The 24,646-nt window shown below is 34.9% G+C and overlaps 2 protein-coding genes across 3 annotated transcripts in view; one reads left to right on the top strand and one right to left on the bottom strand.

The window, feature by feature from the left end:
• Positions 1-17,626, top strand: part of TTC14 (tetratricopeptide repeat domain 14) — a 33,055-nt gene extending 15,429 nt beyond the window's left edge. Inside the window, exon 13 of one of the 2 annotated variants that reach the window (XM_030862932.2) lies at positions 17,426-17,626. In XM_030862932.2, the coding sequence (XP_030718792.1) occupies positions 17,426-17,475 (50 nt within the window). In that variant the 3' untranslated portion in view covers positions 17,476-17,626. Of the gene's footprint in view, positions 1-123; positions 2,722-17,425 lie in introns of those variants that run through there. The other variant, XM_060298383.1, reaches the window with a different exon arrangement.
• CCDC39 (coiled-coil domain 39 molecular ruler complex subunit) overlaps positions 1-24,646 on the bottom strand; it is a 46,607-nt gene that overhangs the window by 3,040 nt on the left and 18,921 nt on the right. The window contains exons 10-16 of the mRNA XM_030862884.2: positions 23,282-23,476; positions 22,030-22,194; positions 19,343-19,480; positions 17,304-17,512; positions 5,340-5,463; positions 979-1,138; positions 451-557 (exon numbers count right to left, since the gene is read on the bottom strand). Of these exons, the coding sequence (XP_030718744.1) occupies positions 451-557; positions 979-1,138; positions 5,340-5,463; positions 17,304-17,512; positions 19,343-19,480; positions 22,030-22,194; positions 23,282-23,476 (1,098 nt within the window). The remainder of the gene's footprint in view (positions 1-450; positions 558-978; positions 1,139-5,339; positions 5,464-17,303; positions 17,513-19,342; positions 19,481-22,029; positions 22,195-23,281; positions 23,477-24,646) is intronic.

Here is a 24,646-nt window from a genome sequence, read left to right as displayed (position 1 = left end):
GCATACAATTTTCAAAGATTCCTAATTCATATCACCTGTTCCTTCAACTTTATTAGTCAAAAAAAAATCTAAATGTTTATAGAGCCTGCTTATTACCAAGCACGTTGTTTTCTTATCTTTCAGACTTTTAAGGAACAATCTTTAAGGTGATATTAAAGGATTTAAGTGAAATAAAGTTCATTAAATAAAAGGTTAGTGGATAGATCATAATTAGCTAGCTCTGATTCATCAGCTAATCAACAAGTAATTGTCAGGAGTCTAACCTACACTTTAGCACTGGGATTTTAACTAATTTAGTTAATACTTTGATCACTTATTTTTTTTCTCATTTAAATGAGACATCTCGCACTATCTAATTCTCTAAAAAATTGTCTTTGTACAAGATAACAAGAAAGAATAATGATAGTTAACTTTTACTAAGGTCTTATTACTAAAGCCTGTAGAATTTACCTGGATATCTTCCTGTAGTTCTCTGATTTGTCTTTGTTTGTATCTGTGTTTTTCATCAACAGCTCTCTTTTGTTCTTCTAGTTGAATTTTTACCTCATACTCAGCACCTAGAATTTAAAGAATTTTTGCTCTAAATTTTTAACATGCTGTGTAGAAAGCAAGCTTAAAGTCTTACATAAGTTAAACTTTTAACTTTTTTTTATGAAAGGTTAAATTCCTTATGTCTAGTTGTTGAAAAACAGGACATGAAATAACTATTTTTATTTTGTCAGCATAGAGCAGCCAATATGCTGTTCTCTTCAGATTTGAAATTAATTCCCTAGAGAAGTGATATGCCATATCACTAGAAGTAATAATGGAAATAACACCTTAGCACTTATTTTAAAGGAGGGGGATTAGTTTTTCCAGCTGAATCAAACATGATACACTTTTGTTTTCCTTGTCTCATAGTGTTCCTCTTTTTAAGGTAAATAATTCTACAGCTTTCATTGCATGTATATTTTTAAAGTTTTAATAATTCCCACATACTAGATGGAGTCACTTTCTTAAAAGATTGTTTGTAATTGTTGTTGCAGCTGTTCAGCACTTGCAAGGTGTTTCCTAGAGCATAGATTTCTTTTTCAGCTTTGTTGATCTTAGCATCCAAACTGTCACCTTCCCTTTGAAGTTCTTCTTTTTCTTGAGCAGCCTATGAAAAATGGAATAGATTGGTTAAAAGTATCATGGGGGAGAATGTCTGTTTTCAGGGCAGGAAATAGTTAACTCACAACAATACCAATTTGCCGTGGGGCCTACATGCAGCACCAAGCATTTATTTCTTGCACCTGATTTAAAGTAAAAGACCAAATCCTCAAGGCCTTCCAAATATAGCACATAGGCTACAAAAGCATGATGGCAGTGTAGTAACCAACCAAAGCTTAGATGAAAACTCTCCAACAAAAATGAACGAAAAGTTAAGCAGGTATAAACTTTACTGAGAAGAGAAATAAGGTTAGCTAGAAGCGGTTTCAAACTAGATATTAAATAAAAAGAATGTATGTTTCTCACCTGAAAGCGGCTTGGCACACTTTCTCATTTTAAGTCTTAGTGGTAAAAGAGGTGAACAAAGTATACCCATAAAGTGTCACATTTTTTTAAAGGAAAAATACTGCATGATCCTACTTATATGAGGTACCTAGAGTAGTCAGATTCACAAAAACAAAGTAGGTTGGTGGTTGCCAGGAGTTTTGGAGAGGGAGAAATGGGGAGTTATTGTTTAATGGGTACAGTTTCAGTTTTGAAAGATAAAAAAAGTTCTGGGGATGGCTCTTGTGTTGACTGCACAACAATATGAATATACTTAGTACCACTGAACTGTACACTTAAAAATTATTAAAACAGCAAATTTTATGTATAATCACATTTTTAAAAGTTTTAATTAGATAACTGTGATAAATATGGCTAGAAAAATGAAGTCTGTAAATTGCTGAAAACCAAAAATTCCTCAGTGAGTGAACATACTCAGTGACTTTTTCCAGCTTAACTGTCACTGGGCTAAGCCTTCTAGAGTTGTACCCAAACAGTTCCAAAGAACTGCAATTAAGGGTTGAGAGGGATAGCATGCATATATATTTAAAAGTGCCCCCATGAAAAGATGCTCAGCATCGCTAATCATTAGAGAAATGCAAATCAGAACTACAGTGAGGTACCACCTCACACCAGTCAGAATGGCCATCATCAAAAAAGTCTAAAAATAACAAATGCTAGAGGGGGTTTGAAGAAAAGGGAACTCTCCTACACTGTTGCTGGTAATGTAAATTGGTACAGCCACTATGGAGACCAGTATGGAGGTTCCTTAAAAAACTAAAAATAGAGCTACCATATGATCCAGCAATCCCACTCCTGGGCATATACCCAGATAAAACTATAATTCAAAAAGATACATGCACCCCTATGTTCATAGCAGCAGTATTCACAATAGCCAAGACATGGAAACAACCTAAGTGTCCATCAACAGATGAAAGGATAAAGAAGGTGTGGTACATGTATACAATGGAATATTACTCAGCCATAAAAGAGAATAAAGCAATTTGCAACAACGTGGATGGACCTAGAGATTATCATACTAAGTGAAGTAAGTCAGAAAGAGAAAGCTAAATATCATATCACATATATGTGGAATCTAAAATATGACACAGATGAGCATATCTATGAAACAGAAACAGACTCACAGATACAGAGAACAGACTTGTGGTTGCCAAGGGGAAGGGGAGTGGGGGACGGAAGGAGTGGGAGTTTGGGATTAGCAGATGCAAACTATTACATATAGGATGGATAAACAAAGTCCTACTGTATAACACAGGGAACTATATTCAATATCCTGTGATAAACCATAATGGGAAAGAATATTTGAAAAAAAATATATATATATATATAGCTGAATCACTTTGCTATACAGAAGAAATTAACACAACATTGTAAATCAACTATACTTCAATAAAATTTTAAAAAATAAAGTGCCAAAACCCATTTTTAGTCAAAATCAACTAATAATTTCATTGGTAAATTTATTCAATCCCAAGTATCTATATTTAAACCAGAATGTGGTCACTGGAATTTTTTTTGGTAATGTTTTAATTCTTAACATTTTCAGTTATTTTTTTTATTATGCTTCAAGATATGTTACACATTTTTATAGCAAATAGTACATAATAAAAAATTAAGCTTAGCAAAGAAAATAACGTTCTTAGGTAAATTACATCTAATTCTTTCAGGTTGAGTCTAGAATTAGCAAACATTTCATTCAAAATATAGTGTAGGGAGAAAGAGCTAGAATGAATCAAAACAGCTAGATTTTAGTTGTGGATTTCCTACTAGTAAGCTGAGTAACATTAAGTCATTTACTTCCCTACTCCAAGGTCAGTTTGTTTGTCAAATAAATGAGTTGAATTTGTTCATTTATACAAAATCCTGATCTAATTCCATAAATACCTTAGACTTCTAAACAGTGGTAAATAGAAAATCAGTCAGAGGTGTGCACTCCTGTAGAATCAGATAATCCCTGGAGGGCCCACTAGAAAATGCCAGGTCTTTGGTGTCACCATGCAGTGGCATCATTGTACACCTACTGATTGCTTTTGCCCATTTTCAGACCATGGATAATTTTTCTCAACATAAGCCAGATTGACTTTAGTTATAAAGAAAAGTTTCCATTTTACACATCTGGCACATGTGAAGTGTTATGAGTAAAACATTTAAATATGCTGACAACAAAAAGTGTGAATAACTGTGTGGCAAGCTATGGACCCTGGAGGAAAGTGAAGTATGACATCAGGAAATTAAGGGCAACTGATAGCCTTGATTAATTTCACATATTCACTATAGTGGCACAGAAGGAATACTCTTCCTCATAAAATTTGCCTGTTTTCCTGAGAAGTGTATACTTCATCATCATCATCACAACAGCAATAACAGTAATGATAGCTAATATTCACTGAGAGCTCATTTTGTTCCAGACACTGTTTAAGGGCTTTACATATATTTACTTCTTAAAACAAAAGTAACAATATTACCCTAATTTTTTAAGTGAGTAAACTAAGACCCCAAATGGTTAAATAACTTATTCAAGGTCACCTACCTAATCAGTGATAGAACCAAGGCATGGACAAAAGCACTCTAACACCAGTGCTTTTATGTAACTCATCAAAGCCCTTGTTGGTAGAGAAACTTAGCTGGAATTGCAACATCTATCTACTTCCCATCATTTAACAGACTAGAGCCTACAATTCACCCCTTGGGAACCTTCAAAACCTGAGAGGAGGAAAGTCCTGTTAATAGTGGGCAGAAGCCTCACGTACTGAAGACTGTTGAGTTATAAGAAGGGTTTGAGAGCTGGGACTCATTTCTCATATAGGTTGGGTGGAATTTCCTGAGGCAAAGTGGCAGACATATCACACAGTGTAGTAGGTTAGGGGCAGCCTTAAAGAAGGGCTACAGAAGGAAACTTAGAAGATTAAGTAGAAGTCCAAATGGAGGGTGCATCCACAGGGCCATCCTCTAAAGATGTGAATTGGAGATCTCTTTCCCACTCCTATCCATGTATGATACAGGAAAAATGACCTAAAGTTACAATCTCCATTCCTTCTTTGAACTGTTTAGAGTAACTTCCCAGACCTCTCTGCAAAGGAAATCACACCTGTTCAGGGTATTTTCTACAAGGGAAAGATGAATATAGCAGTAGTCAGGAAGGAAACTGCATCCAACTCCTGATCACTTCTAAATTTCCCTTTAGGGTTACAAGGTACAGATAATCACGAGATGGCAGACAACTCTCAAAACATCAGAAAAAAAACAGTAGATTCACCTGATCTGTCTCCCACCTAAAACGAAAGCAAAGGAACAGCCCTCTTCCTCTGTAGCTATCTGCCATACCAGGACAGCAATGATAAACTGGAGTGTAAGATTCAGAGGTGGTGTAGCTCTAGGTAACAATAAAGTCTAGGCTGTGGTCACATGAGTGCATGACTACAGTGAAGTAAAGCTTTGAGCCTGAGGTTTTAAACAGGTTGTCACAACATGTTAAGGACACCCAGAGTGACAGTGGGTCTTAGAGTAAAAGAGATTATGAACCTTGAATAAATGAGGGAAAAAGACATGACACAAATGATAGCAAAAAAACAGTGTCAGAGTGGTCCAGACCTCTCTTTGACCTCGTGTATAAAACTAATAATGCTTCAGTACCTCCATCTAGCAACTCATGTTTTATGACCTAATTAAGTGTAATAGCTACTGGAGTGCTATGAAATTTGAAATTTCATGGCAAAAATAAATTTGCCATTTTGGTTTTTAACAAAGAGCTAAGAAAGAATGAATACTTCATTCTATCACAACTGTAAATCCATTCAGATTACCTTTATTACGTAATAGGCCTGCGTTTTCTCCTCTTCTCCCTCAGGAGGCAGCATAACAACAGTAAGAATTTCATATCTATTCTTCAGCTTATCAATTTTACTTAGCCGCTCATGAAACTCAGCACTAGTATGAAAAAGAAAAGAAAAATTAAACACTGAAAAACAATATACTTTTAAAGGACTACTGTTCTTACAGAAGACAGTTTTCTGTTACTACTGAACTCAAACAGTTTAAATATATTCTCACATTGCAATTTTATAATTCAGTGTGAAGGGTCTCAGATTTCACCCAATTTGAAAGCTAACAAGTTAGCCTGCCACAATTTCATGGATGCTGGCAAAAAAACACAAGATTTCTGGGTCAGAGGAAAAGGCCTTTATCACTGATGGCACACCAAGTAGCATGAGCTTCCTATTTGCATTAGTTCCCCTCACTCCCAAAGTGCCATGCAGGTGAGGAGGAGCTCAAATGGATGCTGCACATACAGGAGGTTTATGTCACAACTGAAGAACCTCAAGCTTAGTTAATCCAAATATTTTATAATGGAAAGTAAGCAAACATACCTAACCTTTGCTGCAGAGGGAGATACTATCTCTAGCTCCCAAGGCTGCTCACTATCCAAACATCTTTTAAAAGATGGTCCAGTGCAAATCAAAACCACAATGAGATGTCACCTCACACCCATAAGAATGGCTACTATCAAAAAGAAAAAAAAAAAACCCCCAACATAGTATTAGTGAGGAAGTGGAGAAACAGAACCTTTAAGCACTATTAGTGGGACAGTAAAATGGTGCAAATGCTATGGAAAGCATGGCAGTTCCTCAAAAACTTAGAAGAGCCATATGATCCAGCAATCCCACTTCTGGGTATATATCCTAAAGAATTTAAAGCAGGTTCTCAAAGAGATATCTGCACACCAATGTTCGTATATTATTCACAAAAGCCAAGATGCGGAAGCAAGCCAAATGCCCATGGACAGACAAATGAATAAGATACATAAAATGGAATATTATTCAGCCTTAAAGAGGAAATTCTGTCACATGCTACATGGTGAACCTTGAGGACATTATGCTAAATGAAATAAACCAGTCACAAAAAGAAATACTACATGATTCCACTTATGTGAGGTATCTAAAGTAGTCAAATTCATACAGAAAGAATAGTGGCTACTAAGGGCTGGGGGAAGGAGGAAATGGGAAGGTAATATTTAATGGGTATAGAGTTTCAGTTTTACAAGATGAAAAAGTTCTGGAGATCTGTTGCTCAACAATGTGAAAATATATAACACTACTAACTGTACATTGTAAAATTGTTAAGATGGTAAATTTTATGTGTTTTTTACCAAAAAGTTTTAAAAGATAGTTTCAGTTTTATAAGATGAAAAAGTTCTGCAGATCTATTGCTCAAAAATGTGAAAATACTAACACTACTAACTGTACATTTTTAAATGGTTAAGATGATAAATTTTCTTTTTTACCAAAAAAAATTTTTTAACATCTTTATTGGAATATAATTGCTTTACAATGTTGTGTTAGTTTCTGCTGTATAACAAAATGAATCATCTATATGCATACATATATCCCCATCTCCCCTCCCTCTTGCGTCTCCCTCTCATCCTCCTTATCCCACCCCTCTAGGTGGTCGCAAAGCACGGAGCTGATCTCCCTGTGCTATGCAGCTGCTTCCCACTAGCTCTCTATTTTACATTTGGTAGTGTATATATCTCAACGCTACTGTCTCACTTTATCCCAGCTTACCCTTCACCAGCCCCCGTGTCCTCAAGTCCATTCTCTATGTCTGTGTCTTTATTCCTTTCCTGCCCCTAGGTTCATCAGAACCATTTTTTTTTTTAGATTCCATATATATGTGTTAGCACATGGTATTTGTTCTTCTCTTTCTGACTTACTTCACTGCATGACAGACTCTAGGTCCACCTCACTAAAAATACCTCAATTTCATTGCTCTTTATGGCTGAGTAATATTCCATTGTATATATGTTCCACATCTTCTATATCCATTCACCTGTCGATGGACACTTAAGTTGCTTCCATGTCCTCGCTATTATAAATAGTGCTGCAAAGAACATTGTGGTACCTGACTCTTTTTGAATTATTGTTTTCTCAGGGTATATGCCCAGTAGTGGGATTGCTAGGTCATATGGTAGTTCTGTTTTTAGTTTTTTAAGGAACCTCCATACTGTTCTCCATAGTGGCTGTACCAATTTACATTCCCACCAACAGTGCAAGAGGGTTCCCTTTTCTCCACACCCTCTTCAGCATTTATTGTTTGTAAATTTTTGATTATGGCCATTCTGACTGGTGTGAGGTGATACCTCATTGTAGTTTTGTTTGATTTGCTCAACATCACTAATCATTTCCCTAATGATTAGTGATGTTGAGCATCTTTTCCTGTGTTTGTTGGCAATCTGTATATCTTCTTTGGAGAAATGTCTATTTAGGTCTTCTGCCCATTTTTGGATTGGGTTGTTTGTTTTTTTGATATGGAGCTGCATGAGCTGCTTGTATATTTTGGAGATTAATCCTTTGTCAGTTGCTTCGTTTGCAAATATTTTCTCCCATTCTGAGGGTTGTCTTTTCATCTTTTTTATGGTTTCCTTTGCTGTGCAAAAGATTTTAAGTTTCATTAGGTCCCATTTATTTTTTTTTTTATTTCCATTTCTCTAGGAGGTGGGTCACAAAGGATCTTGCTGTGATTTATTCATAGAGTGTTCAGCCTATGTTTTCCTCTCATAGTTTTATAGTGTCTGGCTTCACATTTAGGACTTGAATCCATTTTGAGTTTATTTCTTTGTATGGTGTTAGGAAGTGTTCTAATTTCATTCTTTTACCTGTAGCTGTCCAGTTTTCCCAGGACCACTTATTGAAAAGGCTGTCTTTCTCCATTGTATACTCTTGCCTCTTTTATCAAAGAAAAGGTGACCATATGTGCCTGGTTTTATCTCTGGGCTTTCTATCCTGTTCCATTGATCTATATTTCTGTTTTTGTACCAGTACCATACTGTCTTGATTACTGTAGCTTTGTAGTATAGTCTGAAGTCAGGGAGCCTGATTCCTCCAGCTCCGTTTTTCTTTCTCAAGATTGCTTTGGCTATTCAGGATCTTTTCTGCAATTTTTTTGTTCTAGTTCTGTGAAAAATGCCATTGGTAGTTTGATAGGGACTGCATTAAATCTGTAGATTGCTTTGGGTAGTATAGTCATTTTCACAATGTTGATTCTTCCAATCCAAGAACATGGTACATGTCTCCATGTGTTTGATCATCTCTAATTTCTTTCATCATTGTCTTACAGTTTTCTGCATACAGGTCTTTTGTCTCCTTAGGTAGCTTTATTCCTAGGTATTTTATTCTTATTGTTGCAGTGATAAATGGGAGTGTTTCCTTAATTTCTCTTTCAGATTTTTCATCATTAGTGTATAGGAATGCAAGAGATTTCTGTGTGTTAATTTTGTATCCTGGTACTCTACCAAATTCATTGATTAGCTCTAGTAGTTTTCTGGTAGGATCTTTAGGATTCTCTATGTATAGTATCATTTCATCTGCAAACAGTGACAGCTTTACTTCTTTTCTGATTTGGATTCCTTTTATTTCTTTTTCTTCTCTGATTGCTGTGGCTAAAACTTCCAAAACCATGTTGAATAATAGTGGTGAGAGTGGGCAACCTTGTCTTGTTCCTGATCTTAGACGAAATGGTTTCAGTTTTTCACCATTGAGAACGATGTTGGCTGTGGGTTTGTCATATATGGCCTTTATTATGTTGAGGTAGGTTCCCTCTATGCCTACTTTCTGGAGAATTTTTTATCATAAATGGGTGTTGAATTTTGTCGAAAGCTTTTTCTGCATCTATTGAGATTATCATAATGGTTTTTATCCTTCAGTTTGTTAATATCGTGTATCACATTGATTGATTTGCATATATTGAAGAATCCTTGCATTCCTGGGATAAACCCCACTTGATCATGGTGTATGATGCTTTTAGTGTGCTGTTGGATTCTGTTTGCTAGTATTTTGTTGAGGATTTTTGCATCTATGTTCATCAGAGACACTGGCCTGTAGTTTTTTTTTGTTTTTTTTTTTGCAGTACGCGGGCCTCTCACTGCTGTGGCCCCTCCCGTTGCAGAGCACAGGCTCCTGACATGCAGGCTCAGCGGCCATGGCTCATGGGCCTAGCCACTCCGTGGCATATGGGATCCTCCCCGGACCAGGGCACGAACCCGTGACCCTGCATCGGCAGGCGGACTCTCAACCACTGTGCCACCAGGGAAGCCCTGTAGTTTTCTTTCTTTGTGACATCTTTGGTTTTGGTATCAGGGTGATGGTGGCCTTGTAGAATGAGTTTGGGAGTGTTCCTCCCTCTGCTATATTTTGGAAGAGTTTGAGAAGGATAGGTGTTAGCTCTTCTTTAAATGTTTGATAGAATTTCCCTGTGAAGCCATCTGGTCCTGGGCTTTTGTTTGTTGGAAGAGTTTTAATCACAGTTTCAATTTCAGTGCTTGTGATTGGTCTGTTTATATTTTCTATTTCTTCCTGGTTCAGTCTCAGAAGGTTGTGCTTTTCTAAGAATTTGTCCATTTCTTCCAGCTTGTCCATTTTATTGGCATATAGTTGCTTGTAGTAATCTCTCATGATCCCTTGTATTTCTGCAGTGTCAGTTGTTACTTCACCTTTTTCATATCTAATTCTATTGATTTCAGTCTTCTCCCTGTTTTTCTTGATGAGTCTGCCTAATGGTTTATCAATTTAATCTTCTCAAAGAACTAGCTTTTAGTTTTATTGATCTTTGCTATCGTTTCCTTTATTTCCTTTTCATTTACTTCTGATGTGATCTTTATGATTTCTTTCCTTCTGCTAACTTTGGGTTTTTTTGTTCTTCTTTCTCTAATTGCTTTAGATGTAAGGTTAGATTGTTTATTCAAGATGTTTCTTGTTTCTTGAGGTAGGATTGTGTTGCTATAAAGTTCCCTCTTAGAACTGCTTTTGCTGCATCCCATAGGTTTTGGGTCATTGTGTTTTCATTGTCATTTGTTTCTAGGTATTTTTTGATTTCTTATTTGATTTCTTCAGTGATCTCTTGGTTATTTAGTAGTGTATTGTTTAGCCTCCATGTGTTTGTGTTTTTTACAGATTTTTTTCCTGTAATTGATATCTAGACTCATAGTGTTGTGGTCAGAAAAGATACTTGATTGAATTTCAATCTTCTTAAATTTACCAACGCTTGATTTTGTGACCCAAGATATGGTCTATCCTGGAGAATGTTCCATGAGCACTTGAGAAGAAAGTGTATTCTTTTGTTTTTGGATGGAATGCCCGATCAATACCAATTAAGTCCATCTTGTTTAATGTGTCATTTAAAGCTTGGGTTTCTTTCTTTATTTTCTTTTGGATGATCTGTCCATCGGTGAAAGTGAGGTGTTAAAGTCCCCTACTGTTTTTATGTTACTGTTGATTTCCCCTTTTATGGCTGTTAGCATTTGCCTTATGTATTGAGGTGCTCCTATGTTGGGTGCATAAATATTTACAATTGTTATATCTTCTTCTTGGATTGATCCCTTAATCATTATGTAGTGTCCTTCCTTGTCTCTTCTAGTAGTCTTTATTTTAAAGTCTACTTTGTCTGATATGAGAATTGCTACTCCAGCTTTCTTTTGATTTCCATTTGCATGGAATAACTTTTTCCATCCCCTTTCACTCTGTATGTGTCCCTAGGTCTGAAGTGGGTCTCTTGTAGACAGCATATGTATGAGTCTTGTTTCTGTATCCATTCAGTCATTCTGTGTCTTTTGGTTGGAGCATTTAATCCATTTACCTTTAAGGTAATTATTGATATGTATGTTCCTATTACCATTTTCTTAATTGTTTGGGATTTGTTTTTGTAGATCTTTTCCTTCTCTTGTGTTTCCTGCCTAGAGAAGTTCCTGTAACATTTGTTGTAAAGCTGGTTTGGTGGTGCTTAATTCTGTTAAACTTTGCTTATCTGTAAAGGTTTTAATTTCTCCTTCGAATCTGAATGAGATCCTTGCTGGGTAGAGTAATCTTGGTTGTAGGTTTTTCCCTTTCATCACTTTAAATATGTCCTCCCACTCCTTCTGGCTTGTGGAGCTTCTGCTGAAAGAACAGCTGTTAACCTTATGGGGACTCCCTTGTATGTTATTTGTTGCTTTTCCCTTGCTGCTTTTTTTTTTTTTTTTTTTTGCGGTATGTGGGCCTCTCACTGTTGTGGCCTCTCCTGTTGCAGAGCACAGGCTCCAGACGTGCAGGCTCAACTGCCATGGCTCACGGTCCTCGCCACTCCGCGGCATGTGGGATCTCCCTGGACCGGGGCACGAACCCGTGTCCCCTGCATTGGCAGGCGGACTCTCAACCACTGCACCACCAGGGAAGCCCTCACTTGCTGCTTTTAATAGTTTGTATTTAATTTTTGATAGTTTGATTAACATGTGTCTTGGTGTGTTTCTCTTTGGGTTTATCCTGTATGGTACTCTCTGTGCCTCCTGGACTTGATTGACTATTTTCTTTCCCATGTTAGGGAAGTTTTCAACTATAATCTCTTCAAATTTTTTCTCAGACCCTTTCTTTTCCTCTTCTTCTTGTGGGACCCCTATAATTCGAATGTTGGTGCATTTAATGGTGTCCCAGAGGTCTCTGAGACTGTCCTCAATTCTTTTCATTCTTTTTTTTTTATTCTGCTCCCTGGCAATTATTTCCACCATTTTATCTTCCAGGTCACTTATCCATTCTTCTGCCTCAGTTATTCTGCTATTGTTTCCTTCTAGAGTATTTTTAATTTCAGTAATTGTGTTGTTTGCCACTGTTTGCTCTTTAGTTCTTCTAGATCCTTGTTAAATGCTTCTTGTATTTTCTCCATTCTGTTTCCGAGATTTTGGATAATCTTTACTATCATTACTCTGAATTCTTTTTCAGGTAGGTTGCCTATTTCATCTTCATTTATTTGGTCTTGTAGGTTTTTACCTTGCTCCTTTGTCTTTCCAGAACAGGAAAGCCAGTGCCTCTCCTTGCAAGGCATGCAGAAATATGAGAAACCTTTGGAGAACTGTCTCCTAAGATTTTGATTTTTAAATCTGCTTGTTACTTTTTTCCTTCTATTCCAGTAAATTTATATTTTTAAACTATTTTTTAACTTATATAATAATAATACTAAGAATGTTAATATATGCACAGCAACATGGACAGTGACTTGTTTGCCTGCTACAACTTCATGAAAATAAGCCTTCCAATCATGGTGAAAAGAAATCTTCAACATACCAGGTTCCTACTCCTAAAGAAAGTTTATGGTAAAATATATTAAGTATCAGAAGTTACAGCTTTGCTTATTTTTAAGTATTATTATTGTTTCATCAGAAAATATTTACTCGTCCTTTATGTGATTTTAAAAGACAAGTCTTGTTGGCCTTCTAGCTTAAGATGGTAGACTGAGCACAAGAATCTCTCTCCTCCTTCCTAAAATGGAAAAGATTAAAAGAAAAATAAACCAAAAAACCCACCACAGCTCTGGGAAAAGAAAGAAAATTTTTTCATGAATTCATGAAAAATGGAAAACAAATGGGATATGATTGACAGGATGAAAAAAAATGGAGATTCAGAAGATTATATAGTAATAAGAGCCATTTTTCACCAAAGAAGTCTGGAGAAAATCCAAACTCAGTAATAAGAAATAAAAAGAGCAAGAGTGATCTCTGAGGCTACTGTCAAGGTAATTAATAAAAGGATTGCCTATAGAACATCTGGGCCACTCTCCTCAACCCCTCAAAGTACATAGAAATGTTGGCAGGAATTATTTATGCTCCAGTGATAACCCTCAAAATTACCAGAGTTCCTAACATTGTATGTTGAAGCTGGAGAGAAAAGCAAAAAAGAGCATGAAGTAATTCCAGGCTTCCACAACAATGGAGGTTAATAAAAGAGAAAGGCAGTGCCAGCCAGAAATGAAACCTTTCGTTGCCCAAAATAAACCCCTTATGCTCCTTACAGGACAGACTAGCCCAGAGCTTACAGTCAGCCCTCCCAGTTAGGGGAGAGACCTGTTAGAAAAAGCAATCTACCTAATTGCAGAAGAAACCCATACCAGCCAGCTATACCAATCACCATGATTATTAATTAAGCATTTGTTAATAAATATAACAGAGAGCCAAAGATTATCAGCATTTATGAAAAGCTAACGGTATGAATGAAAAGAACAAAATGAGCAAAGACAGAATAGACCCTAGGAGAAACAAAGATAATGTATGGGATAGAAAAAAACCTTCAAAGTATTCTAATTAGTATCTTCTAAAACATGAAAGGATATTACATCCAAAAATGCCCGTAAAACAAGAATGGGCTGCTATGAAAAGAAAGAACCAATGAAAGAATAAGAGTTCTCTCAAATAATCTCCACTTTTTAATTTAAAAGTAGTAAATAATACTGGGCATGGTGGGCACACGCCTGTAGTGACAGCCACTCAGGAGGCTAAGGCAGGAGGATCTCTTGAGCCCACGAGCTCTGTACTGTAGTGTGCTATGCCAATTGGGTGTCCGCACTAAGTTGGGCCTCAACATGGTGACCTCCCGGGAGAGGGGGACCACCAGGTTGCCTAAGGAAGGGTGAACTGGCCCAGGTCGGAAATGAAGCAGGTCGAAAGACTGAATCAATGATATAGAGAGAGGAGAAAGACAGAGGGGCAGGGGATGGGGAGAAGACAGAAAGGATTGTAATGGGGCGAGAGGGAATATCTTAAAAAGTGGAATAAAAAGAATAAAAAATTAAAATGAGAGAAAAGTTAAGAAATCTGGAAGACTAAGCATCCACTAAAAATAAGCAACAGATGGAGAGAGTGTTGTGAGAAAAAAAATTGAAAAACTAACAGAAAAATATTTTCCTGATATGAAGAAAGACTTGAATGAAATAATTGAAGGAGCTCACTAAGGGTCAAACAAGAAAAATGAAAAAGGATAAAACACCCAGACGCACCCATGAAAGTTCTGAAATCCCCCAAATAAAAACATTGTCCCAAAGCTTCCAGAAAGAACACAAAAACCAGGTTCCCTATCTGGAACCAGATCTCCCATAAACAACACTTTAATCTGGAAGAATATGAAACACTTTCAAACTTCGACTGTAATTCAAACTTGGGGAAGAATAAATATGTTTTAAGCATACAAGGACTCGAAAATTTCAGAAAACATCAGTTCTTGAGAAAAAGTTTCAAAACATATTCCAGAGAAATGAAATAAGAATCCAAGGAAATAGAATAACAAAAGATACATGAAAGAATATTAAACCAAGAAACAAGTAAAACATGAAGCTAGGTTGAAATTATTGCTGGCAATTGGCTGTACAGTTTAATGCAAGTTATAAGAAAGAGTTCTTTTCAAACTAGAGACATAATATTAAAAACAAATAACAACCCGAAACTATAATCTGTGATTTCAATAATAAATGAAAGATGGAGAAAGGAAATACAGCAGTAAAACACGCTAAAAGTTGTAACTATTTTAGGAAGGAAAAAATAATAGTAACTAATCTTCAGTATTCAGAGAGATAGGAAGATTAGAATTTCTTTTGAATTTAAAAATAAACAAAATAATTTAAATTAGAATATACATACTACAAACAAAGAGGAAAAAAGGGAAATTCAGTAAAACCAATGAAAGTACAGAAAGACAAAGAGAATACCTACCATATGATCCAGCTATTCCACTTCTAGGTATCTACTCAAGAGAAAAGAAAGCATATGTCCATACCAAGAACACATATGTTCATAGCAGCTTTATCTGTAATAGCCCCAAACTGGAAACAACTGAAATATTCATCAACAGGTAAATATATATATAAATTAGGGTAGACACATACAGTGGAATGGTACCACTTAGAGATAAAAAGCCAAGGTCAGCAAACCATCCTATACCTGCTACTTGTTTTTGTACAGCCCATGAGCAAAGAATGGCTTTTACATTTTTTAATGTACAATGGTTGAAAAATCAAGAGAAAGTTTCTATTTCATGAAATATGAAAATTCTATGAAATTCAAATTTCGGTGTCCATAAAGTGGAACACAGCCACACTCATTTATTTGCATATTGTCTAGGGCTGCTTACACTCCATAGTGGCAGAGTCAAGTTGTTGCAACAGAGACTGTATGGCCAGCAAAACCTATAATATTTACTATCTGGCCGTTACAGAGAATTGTGTGGGATACAGCTAGGTAATACTTCAGGGAATTGCTTTAGCCTTCAAAGTTGAAAACTAATTAGCTAAGCATCTTATCTCAAGAAGTTAGGAAAAGAACATAAAAATAAATCCACAAAAATAGAAGAAAGAAATAGTAAATGTGAGAGCAGCAATTAATAAAATAGAAAATGAATTCACAATAGAAAAAAATCAGCAAGAGTTTATTCTTTTCAAAAAGTAATAAAATTCATTAACTACTGGCAGGACTTATCCCACCCAAAAAAGAGAAGTCACAATAACCAATATCAGGAATGAAAAGCTACAAGCACTGCAGCTATTAAACATATAATAAAATGATATTGTGAACAACTTTATGGTAATAACTTTGAAAATTTAGAAGAAATGGAAATTTTTTCCTAGGAAAAATATATAACTTACTAAAATAGATTCAAGAAAAAAATACAAGATCTTCATTGTCCTATAACCAATAAATTGATTAAACCAACAGTTGAAAATCCCCCTCAAAAAACTCCAGATGTCCAATGGCTTTACTGGTGAGGTATTTGAAAATTCAAGAAAGATATAATTCTGCTCTTTTACAAGCTTATGCAGAGTGTAGAAAAATAAGAAGCACAAAGATCATTTTATAAAAGTAGATGTAACCTTAATAACCTGATAATTTGACAAGGGCAGGAGAGAAAAAGAGAATTATAAGCATAGATGCAAAAATTGTATTAAAATATTAGCAAACCAAATCTAGATACATACAAAATGTAATATGTAACAAATAGCTGTATTTATTACAGGAATGTAAGTTTGTTTTAACTTTGAAAAAGCATCAATATATTCAATTATATTAACAGACTGAAGAAGCTACATCATATCAGTGAGTACAAAAAAAGCATATAATAGTCAACATTCATTCCTGATTAAACAAATTAAAACAACCTCTTAGCAAAGGATGAAAATAGATGGGAACTCACTTAATATTATAAAGAGAATCTCAAAAAAACACTATAGTAAACTTGATACTTAAAGATAAAACAGTTAAAACTTTCCCTTTAAGATCAACCACCTGCAAGACAAGGGTACCTGCAATCACCACTGCTATTCAGCATTGAACTGGAGGTTAGATAACAAGGACAATAAAGTAAGAACAAGAAAAGTTATAAAGATTGAAAAGGAAGACACAAAACTGTTATTTGCAAATGATGTCAGTGAAATACCTAGAAAGTAGAATCTACAGATCAATTGTTAGAATTAATAAAAATTTAAGCAAGGCTGCTGAATACTTAATATACAGAAATCAACTGCATTTCTATACACCAGCAACAAACCAAAAATGAAATGCTTTAAAAGGAGATAACACTGATAGTAACATTAAGAAAAAATAGCATGTATCCAGGAATAAATCTTATAAAAGAAATGCGAAATCTCTAGGGGAAAATTGCTTCAATAAATGCAGCTGTCGGGTATCCATAAGGGAAAGCATGTTATTGGACCCTTACCACAAACCATACACAAAAATCAGTTCCAAGGAGATTAATGATCTTAAGGTAAAAGGATAACTCTAAAGAATGAGGAGTTAGCCTAAGGAAAGAGAGGGAAAAGCATAGCTTTGTAGCTAAAATATGGCCTATGTATTATATTAAAAGCTTTTTCAAACAAATAAGAAAAAGATGGACATCCAGGGTGGTGGAGGGAGCAGTCAGTTCTTCTGACATTACTCTTAACGTTTTCAAAATTCGTGAGCAGGATTTTAAAACTCTAATTGTTACCTTATATTTTGCCGTTCTTGATCAACACATCTTATTTGTGATGCAAGCATTTTTTTGTGAACCTTAATTTCTTCATTCCGTTCTTCCATAGCAGTGTGTAATTGCTGTTTTCTTTCTTCCAGAGAAAGAACTTCTTCTGCCTTACTGTGAAGCATATCTCGAATACGTTTAACCTCAAGTTTTAAAAGATTGTCTTCTATCATCAAATCCTATCAACATAACAAAATCGTCAAATATTGAAATAATAATTTGCATATCCAAACCAAAATATATTTCCTTTTTATTGCTACAAAAGTCAAACTTGAAAATATAACATTTTCTAATTTGACCATTGACCAAGATATTAATTAGGGTTAAATTTAGATTGCTCTGAGTCATGACTGATTTTCCTTTTATTTTTATTTTAAGGAAAGGGTTTATGGTTATTCCAAGTCTTTTATTATAATTCAATTTTAAATTCAAGTTTACTAAAATAACAAAAAGAAGAACTTATAAAATTGAAAGTTACAATGTCCAGCAAATATATGAAACCCAATGGATGAGCATTTTTATATTCTAAACTAAATCTTACAAAATAATGTGTAAATACCTTTTTATTTTAAAACAGTTCAGTCATGAGTAGAGTGCTGACACAAGATCACACTAATAGATCAATTTTCAGAATAGAAAGCCCAGAAAAAACACTCTAGAATATAATATTTTACAAATTCAAAACAAAGCTTGTTAGCTGGAGAAAAGATTAGATCCCCATATCTCATATGTACCAAAAATAAATGCCAGATGAATGAAAGAACTTAATGTAAGAGATTAAACCAGTGCAGCCACTAGAAATGTAAATATCTGTTTGATTTTTAGTGTGATGAAAAAGTTTCTAAGCATAAAAATTATACAGGGAAAAACACTTAAACATATAATGTTAAAAAAAGTTTTTATGTCAAAAAAAACTGAATAGAAATTTAAAGACAATGGGACAAATATTTATGAGTTAATATTTATGAGTTAATATTTTAACATATGAAGATCTTTTGCCAAGCATTTAAAAAATATAAACCACCTGGGGACTTCCCTGGTGGCGCAGTGGATAAGACTCTGCACTCCCAATGCAGGGGGCCCGGGTTCAATCCCTTGTCAGGAAACTAGATCCCACACGTGTGCCACAACTAAGAGTTTGCATACCACAACTAAGGAGCCCACGAGCCACAACTAAGGAGCCCACCTGCCACCACTAAGACCCAGCACAACCAAATAAATAAACATATAAACCTCCTAATGGAAATATGGGCAAGAAAATGAACTAGAAATCCAAAAGAAAAATTATGGAATATAACATAATAGAAAAAAATGTTTATACATTTTAACTGAAACATAAGTATTTTAAATTTTATGTTTAAACATAAAATGTTTTAAAATGTCACCAATTTCTAAAGTGCAGACTAAAAACAATGAGATACCATGTTTGCCCATCAAATTAACAATAATTTTATAAATTATATTATCCAGCCCTGGTGGTGGTGAGTAAAATAGAATGCTTACACACTGCTGGTAGGAGTATTAACTGAACCCTCTAGAAGGCAATTTGGCTTGAAAATAGTTTCAAGACACCGAAAATATTCACTTTTTGAACCATAATTATACAGCTAGAAATTTATCCTAAGGAGATACATGAACTGTACAACGAAATATGTGCACAGTACATGATAGCACCACTTAGAATAGCCAAACACTAGAAACACATATCCAAAAATAGGAGATGGTTAAATAAAGTACGGTAACTTCATGCAATGGACTGTAGGAAGCCTTTAAAGATAATTAATGTTTAGAAGACATGTGCAATATACTTTTAAATTTTTGAATATAATATATAAAGCCAATTTTCTTTAAAAGACTGAAAGAAAATAATATACTATAACACTTTATCTTCTGTACAGTGATTATAGTGACTTATTTTCTTCTTTATAATTTGGTATTTTAAATTTTTCTACAATTAGCATGAAAATATGTGTTTTTTAATATTATATATACATATGATTTTATTGCACCTGTTTCAAAGCTTTGGCTTTATTAAGTTCTTTCTCTGATCTGTCATTGAAGAGGTTTAGTTCATTTATTTTGGTCATGAGGGACTGTTTTTCATCACGATTTTTACTATTTGACTTCTTGATAAAGTAAAGATCATTCTGTAAAGAGGAAAAAACGGTACATAAATACATATTTTAAATAACAATATTAAATACATACTACTAAACATGACTTACATTAAACTATATGCTCCATTAAATATTTATAATAATATAATATTATAAATCTCACCCTTCATGGTCTTATGTCTCTAATAGAATATACATGGATGTTCACATAGAAGCATTTTCATTTTTATTATCTATTGATGTTTGGGTTCAGTTTGAGTTCAATAATTCTAGGAAATATTATGTATGATTACAGTTCAAACTGTATTAAGTCGTTGCCATTTACAGGGAGAAATGGGAGGGTGGAGTTCAAGCTTTGGTTAAATACATGGTTCACCTTCTGGAGTTCATTATTTGATTCAACCCAAGTCTCAGAAGGTAAAAACATTAACAGTCTGAGAAAGCATAGGGTCTTGGTTAACTACAAGCTCTGGAATCAGACAGCCTTAATTATATACTAGCCATCCAACCCCAGTGGGCAACATACTCTTCCTCAGTTTCCTCATTTCCAAAATGGAGATGATAACTATACCTACCTACCTGGGTTGTTGTGAGGGTTAAAGAATTTACTGTCAAAGAATATGTGCAACAATGTTTGACACATGGAAGTGTCTATTATTATTATTATTATTACATATATAATCACATACTGCTGGAGAGAAAAATGCTAGATAAGATCTAATTCCACTGAATGAATAAATGGGTCATACATACTCAGATATTAGTTTTCTAGCTTTATACCAGTTTGTATCCTCCCTCCCACTCAGAACCAGAACAAGGTTTGTTCCCTTTGTCCCCCTTAGCCCCTCTTAGGGGACATAAAGCAAAAAGTTTCTATTGCCAAGATCTGTCTCCCTTCTCTCTCTCTCTTTCTCTCTCTCTCTTCCTCTGTCCCTTCCTTCTTCCCTCCCCTGCCCTTCTCACTGCCTGTATTTCTCTGAACTATCAGGACTTAAGATTGAAGCAAGACATTAAGATTTTTTTTTCACATAAAGATGTGATTTCATAAAATTAACTTTTAGAATGAAATTTTTAATTTAAGGTAATTTTCAACCAGAAGAAATTTGTCTCTACTATTCAAAATAATAGATGGAGTGGCATGGGAAAGAGAATGCAGAATGACTTTACAATCTAATGCTACTATTGAGAAGAGAAAACCTTCATTAGAAGCTTAACTAGCTTTAATATCTTTAAAAATTCACTTGCATTTCTATTAATTTATTTACCTCTCTGTCAAAACCAGCTGGGATAGGCATAAGTACTAGCCAACTGCATAATGGACAGAGCCCCAGGGTAGCTAAAAGGAGGAACACTAGAACCATCCTCACACAGGAAAACAGACACAATTCAGGCTAGGGTCAAAAAACATGTCCAGATACAAATGTCACCCTCCTATTATTCTGTAGCACTAATATTCTCATATTCTATGTAATTAAAAAAATACCATTTATTGAGTACCTACTAAAAGCACTGTGTTAAGATATACATTGCTTCTAATTCTCCCAAATGCCCTAAAATAATATTAAATATAGTTTTCCATTTTAAAATGAGTAAACTAGGACTCAGAAAAGTTAAAATATCAGTTAGTGGTGTAACCTTGACATTCAAAACCGGTTCTGCTCTTTTCCACTAAACCAAGGAAACAGTCTTCTAAAAACTTAATCAGGCTACCAATATTGGCTACCAATTTGGCTACCAAACCAATATTTTGTCATGTTAATTTTTTTTTTCCCTAATTTAAAAAAGTAGTAGCTCCCTTTCACCTTTGTAGCCCTGAAGGAATTCAGGGCAATTCTTCTTAGAACCACTAGAGGACACTCATCACTAGCCTTTCCAGCTGTTTAACATTTTTAAACCTTTGTAGTTCTCCCCCTATTCAGGTCCATGTTTTCACTCCTTCACTCTTACTTCCCAGTTACACTTTAACATAGGTTTTATATTACATAGATTCCCCTAACACAGGTTTTATATTGCCATAAACATTAAAGTACCTAAAGATGAAGAACATTTTTTACCGTATTAACAAAACTGAGTCATCTGAAATATGTAACTAAGTAAATATTTGAATAACAATAGATGACCCATAAAAGAGCAGCTTCTTTTAGATGCCAATTCAGACATAAAAAGCAATCAAGTTATTATGGCAGATACATAATAGAAAACTGGAATTTATCAATTTTTTTAAATCATGTACTATTTAAGACTATTTTTAAGTCACATGGACCACGGATCAAATCCTAGCTGTAATCATGGACAAGTTACTTAATCTGTAAAACAAGTATTATCTTCATCACAAGACATTTATAAGGATTAAATGAAATAAGATACTAAAGGCATATACTTAGCATACAGTAAATGCATAATCAATGGTAATGTTACATTCTCATAGTCAGTATAGAAATATAAGCATTAGCTCATACACTTGTTATATATATGGGTAGCTTGGCAATTATCCTATCCAAAGTCAAGTCTTAGGAACATGTTGACTTAAAATGATGACTAGGATATTTGAAGCATAAAAAGTATTTTAACTAAGTTACATGAAGCTTCTTGATCTGTGTTTCCAAAAGGTTAAATGTACATTTTTTCTCTTCCAATGTCTTTTGAAGTTCAACAGTTTTTGCTTCAAGGGCTTGTTTTTCTTCTGAGTTAATATCTCCCTTTAACCGTGACATTCGGCGTTCCACTTGTTGAATGTAAAAATCCTGTTACAGGTTTTAAAGATAAGTTAGTAAGAAGAAACAGTTAAAACCATTTCTATAAATGCAAAAACACTGTAAATACTTTCTTATGAATTTGGCCTGATGTCACCATTTACTAAAGTCACTTTCACCCTTCAGTGATTTATAGGATGAAATCCTTCTTACTGTAAGGGGAGAAAGAGCAAACTATTCTTCAACAACCAGAGTACGTGATAGTAACACAGAACTAATCTGAAAATATAATAAAGCAGCTAGGTGGTCATTTATCATACTCCCATGATGGAACATCAGTAAATCCACTGGATTTACATGGATATGGATTTTTTGAGGGTACATTTTCTAAGGAGTACAAAAAAAGAATCACAAATTGTTAGCCATGAAGGTTTCAAATATGATGAACTTCTAAAGAATTATTCTGAAAATTATACTTTAGAGTCTAATTTTGAGAAACTAAGAACACATTAGATGGGGAAATTAAGACGTAGAGAGGGAGGACATTAAGAAATTAACATGAGACAATATATAAATAGAACAAAAAAGGAAAAAAATTTAAAACATTTTTTGGTCTGGGGGTGGGGGTGGGGATGGAGATGGGGATACCGATGTTTGCACAACATACAGTCATAGGGGTTTGGGGTTTTGTTTGTTTGTTTGTTTGGTCACGCTGTGTGGCATGTGGGATCTTAGTGCCCTGACCAGGGATTGAACCCGCACCCCCTGCAGTGGAAGCGTGGAGTCTTAACCACTGGACTGACAGGGAATTCCCAACATACAGTTTTTCTAGGTTTCAGACATCCCATTCCTTGTTTTGTTTTACTCCAGGTCCAATTGCTCCAGGTTCCTTTAAAGCATGGTCTCCCTCACTAGAGCTGTCGATCCTCTTCTCTATTTATTTCAGATCAAGAAAAAAAATAGCTTTTAAGGTCCCCTCACCCTTCGCTGACCTAACATGATATCCCATCTTCAGCATCTGTCTATCCCCCCACCCCAAGAGTTCTTAGAAATCTTTGTTTTCTTAGGACACTGCAGTATCTTGACCATCACAATTATAACAAATCAATATGAAGACATTCATAAGAGTAACATCTACCTGATTGTACATAATTTCTTGCTGCTGTAAGGTTTCAAAGTCCAGTTTATGTAACTGATGGTTGAGGTGCTTTAGAGAAGAACGGGTTCCTTCAATTTCAGATACAACAGCTTTTTCTTTCATTGTCTCAGTCTGTAATACCTGAACTTTCTTAAATAGCACATCCTTCACTATGTTCAACTGAACTTCTAATTCCTGATAATAAGAATAACAATGATTAATGAAATATAATACCTTGTAATGTTTTATTGCATGAATATTATAATTTGGGGGTCATAAATGAACCCTCATTTTAGCCCTTAAGAATATAAAGCCCTTCCCACAGTTTCAACAAATCCCCAATATTGCTTGTAGTCTACTCCAGTCTAGTAGACTAGAATAGTAGTTTTCTATTCCTGTGTCATGCACCTTGATCTGTCATCTTAATTCTATCCTATGTCACCTTAGCCTTAGAACTTGACCATTCCACTGGTTTCCTTAGAACATAAAATATACTGAAGACACACAGCTTCTAAGCTCACAGAGTTTACTAAAGTCTTGAGAGTGTTAAGGGAAGAAATCTCCCACCTTCTTTTTGGTACTATCCAGTGGTGAGCACATAAATTTTAACCATCAGCTTTCTAGTAGATGGGAGGTTACGGGGAAGAGGCTGATTTCTATGATTATTTTATTCCCACTATGGCCAGTTTCAAGCTACTAACATGATTCCTCTAAATGCAAAGCTAGGAAGAGATATGCCATAGCAGACCATTATGCAGTATATCTACTAGACAGATATAACAGATGTTAATAGTCTTAAGTAACCTTAAAAGCATAGATAACAGTAAAATGCAGTAAAATAATTTGGAAGTGATATGTGCTGAGTACATATTTTATTTTTAATATAATTTATTTAATTGTAAGACTATATAATTTGATTTTTAATAGTAGCTATGTTTAGCAGCTGACTTAAAAAATTCCAGAAAATTTAACTATCAGCTGTTGTGAGCTGGTGAGAGCTGGCCCCAACACACTACTGGCACTATCACTATCCCTTACACCTTGCCTGCAGCTGACTTCCCTACATGTGCAGCCCTCTAGCAAATAGAAACCGGTACCCTATTCCCACTTCTCCTTTCTCAGGAGGCAGGTCCGTCTTGATCTCACAGTGTCACATCAATGTATTCTAGGTTTCGAACAGATCTCCCACGCCAAGATCTATTGAAAGCTCTCATTTTAAAATGTTGAAATAATTTCCCTCTGTGTTCTTATACCCAGATAAGCATATTTCCCTTTGGCATTCAATGAACCTCAATATGAAACAAAAGAAGTCTGTGACTGGCACATTTAAATTTTCACAAATCAAGAAATATAATCTGATATAAC

The sequence above is a fragment of the Globicephala melas genome, chromosome 4 (genome assembly GCF_963455315.2).
Source record: "Globicephala melas chromosome 4, mGloMel1.2, whole genome shotgun sequence".
Classification (NCBI taxonomy): Eukaryota; Metazoa; Chordata; class Mammalia; order Artiodactyla; family Delphinidae; genus Globicephala; species Globicephala melas.
The sequence above is the reverse complement of the archived record's forward strand: the minus strand, read 5'-3'. Positions and strand labels throughout refer to the sequence as shown.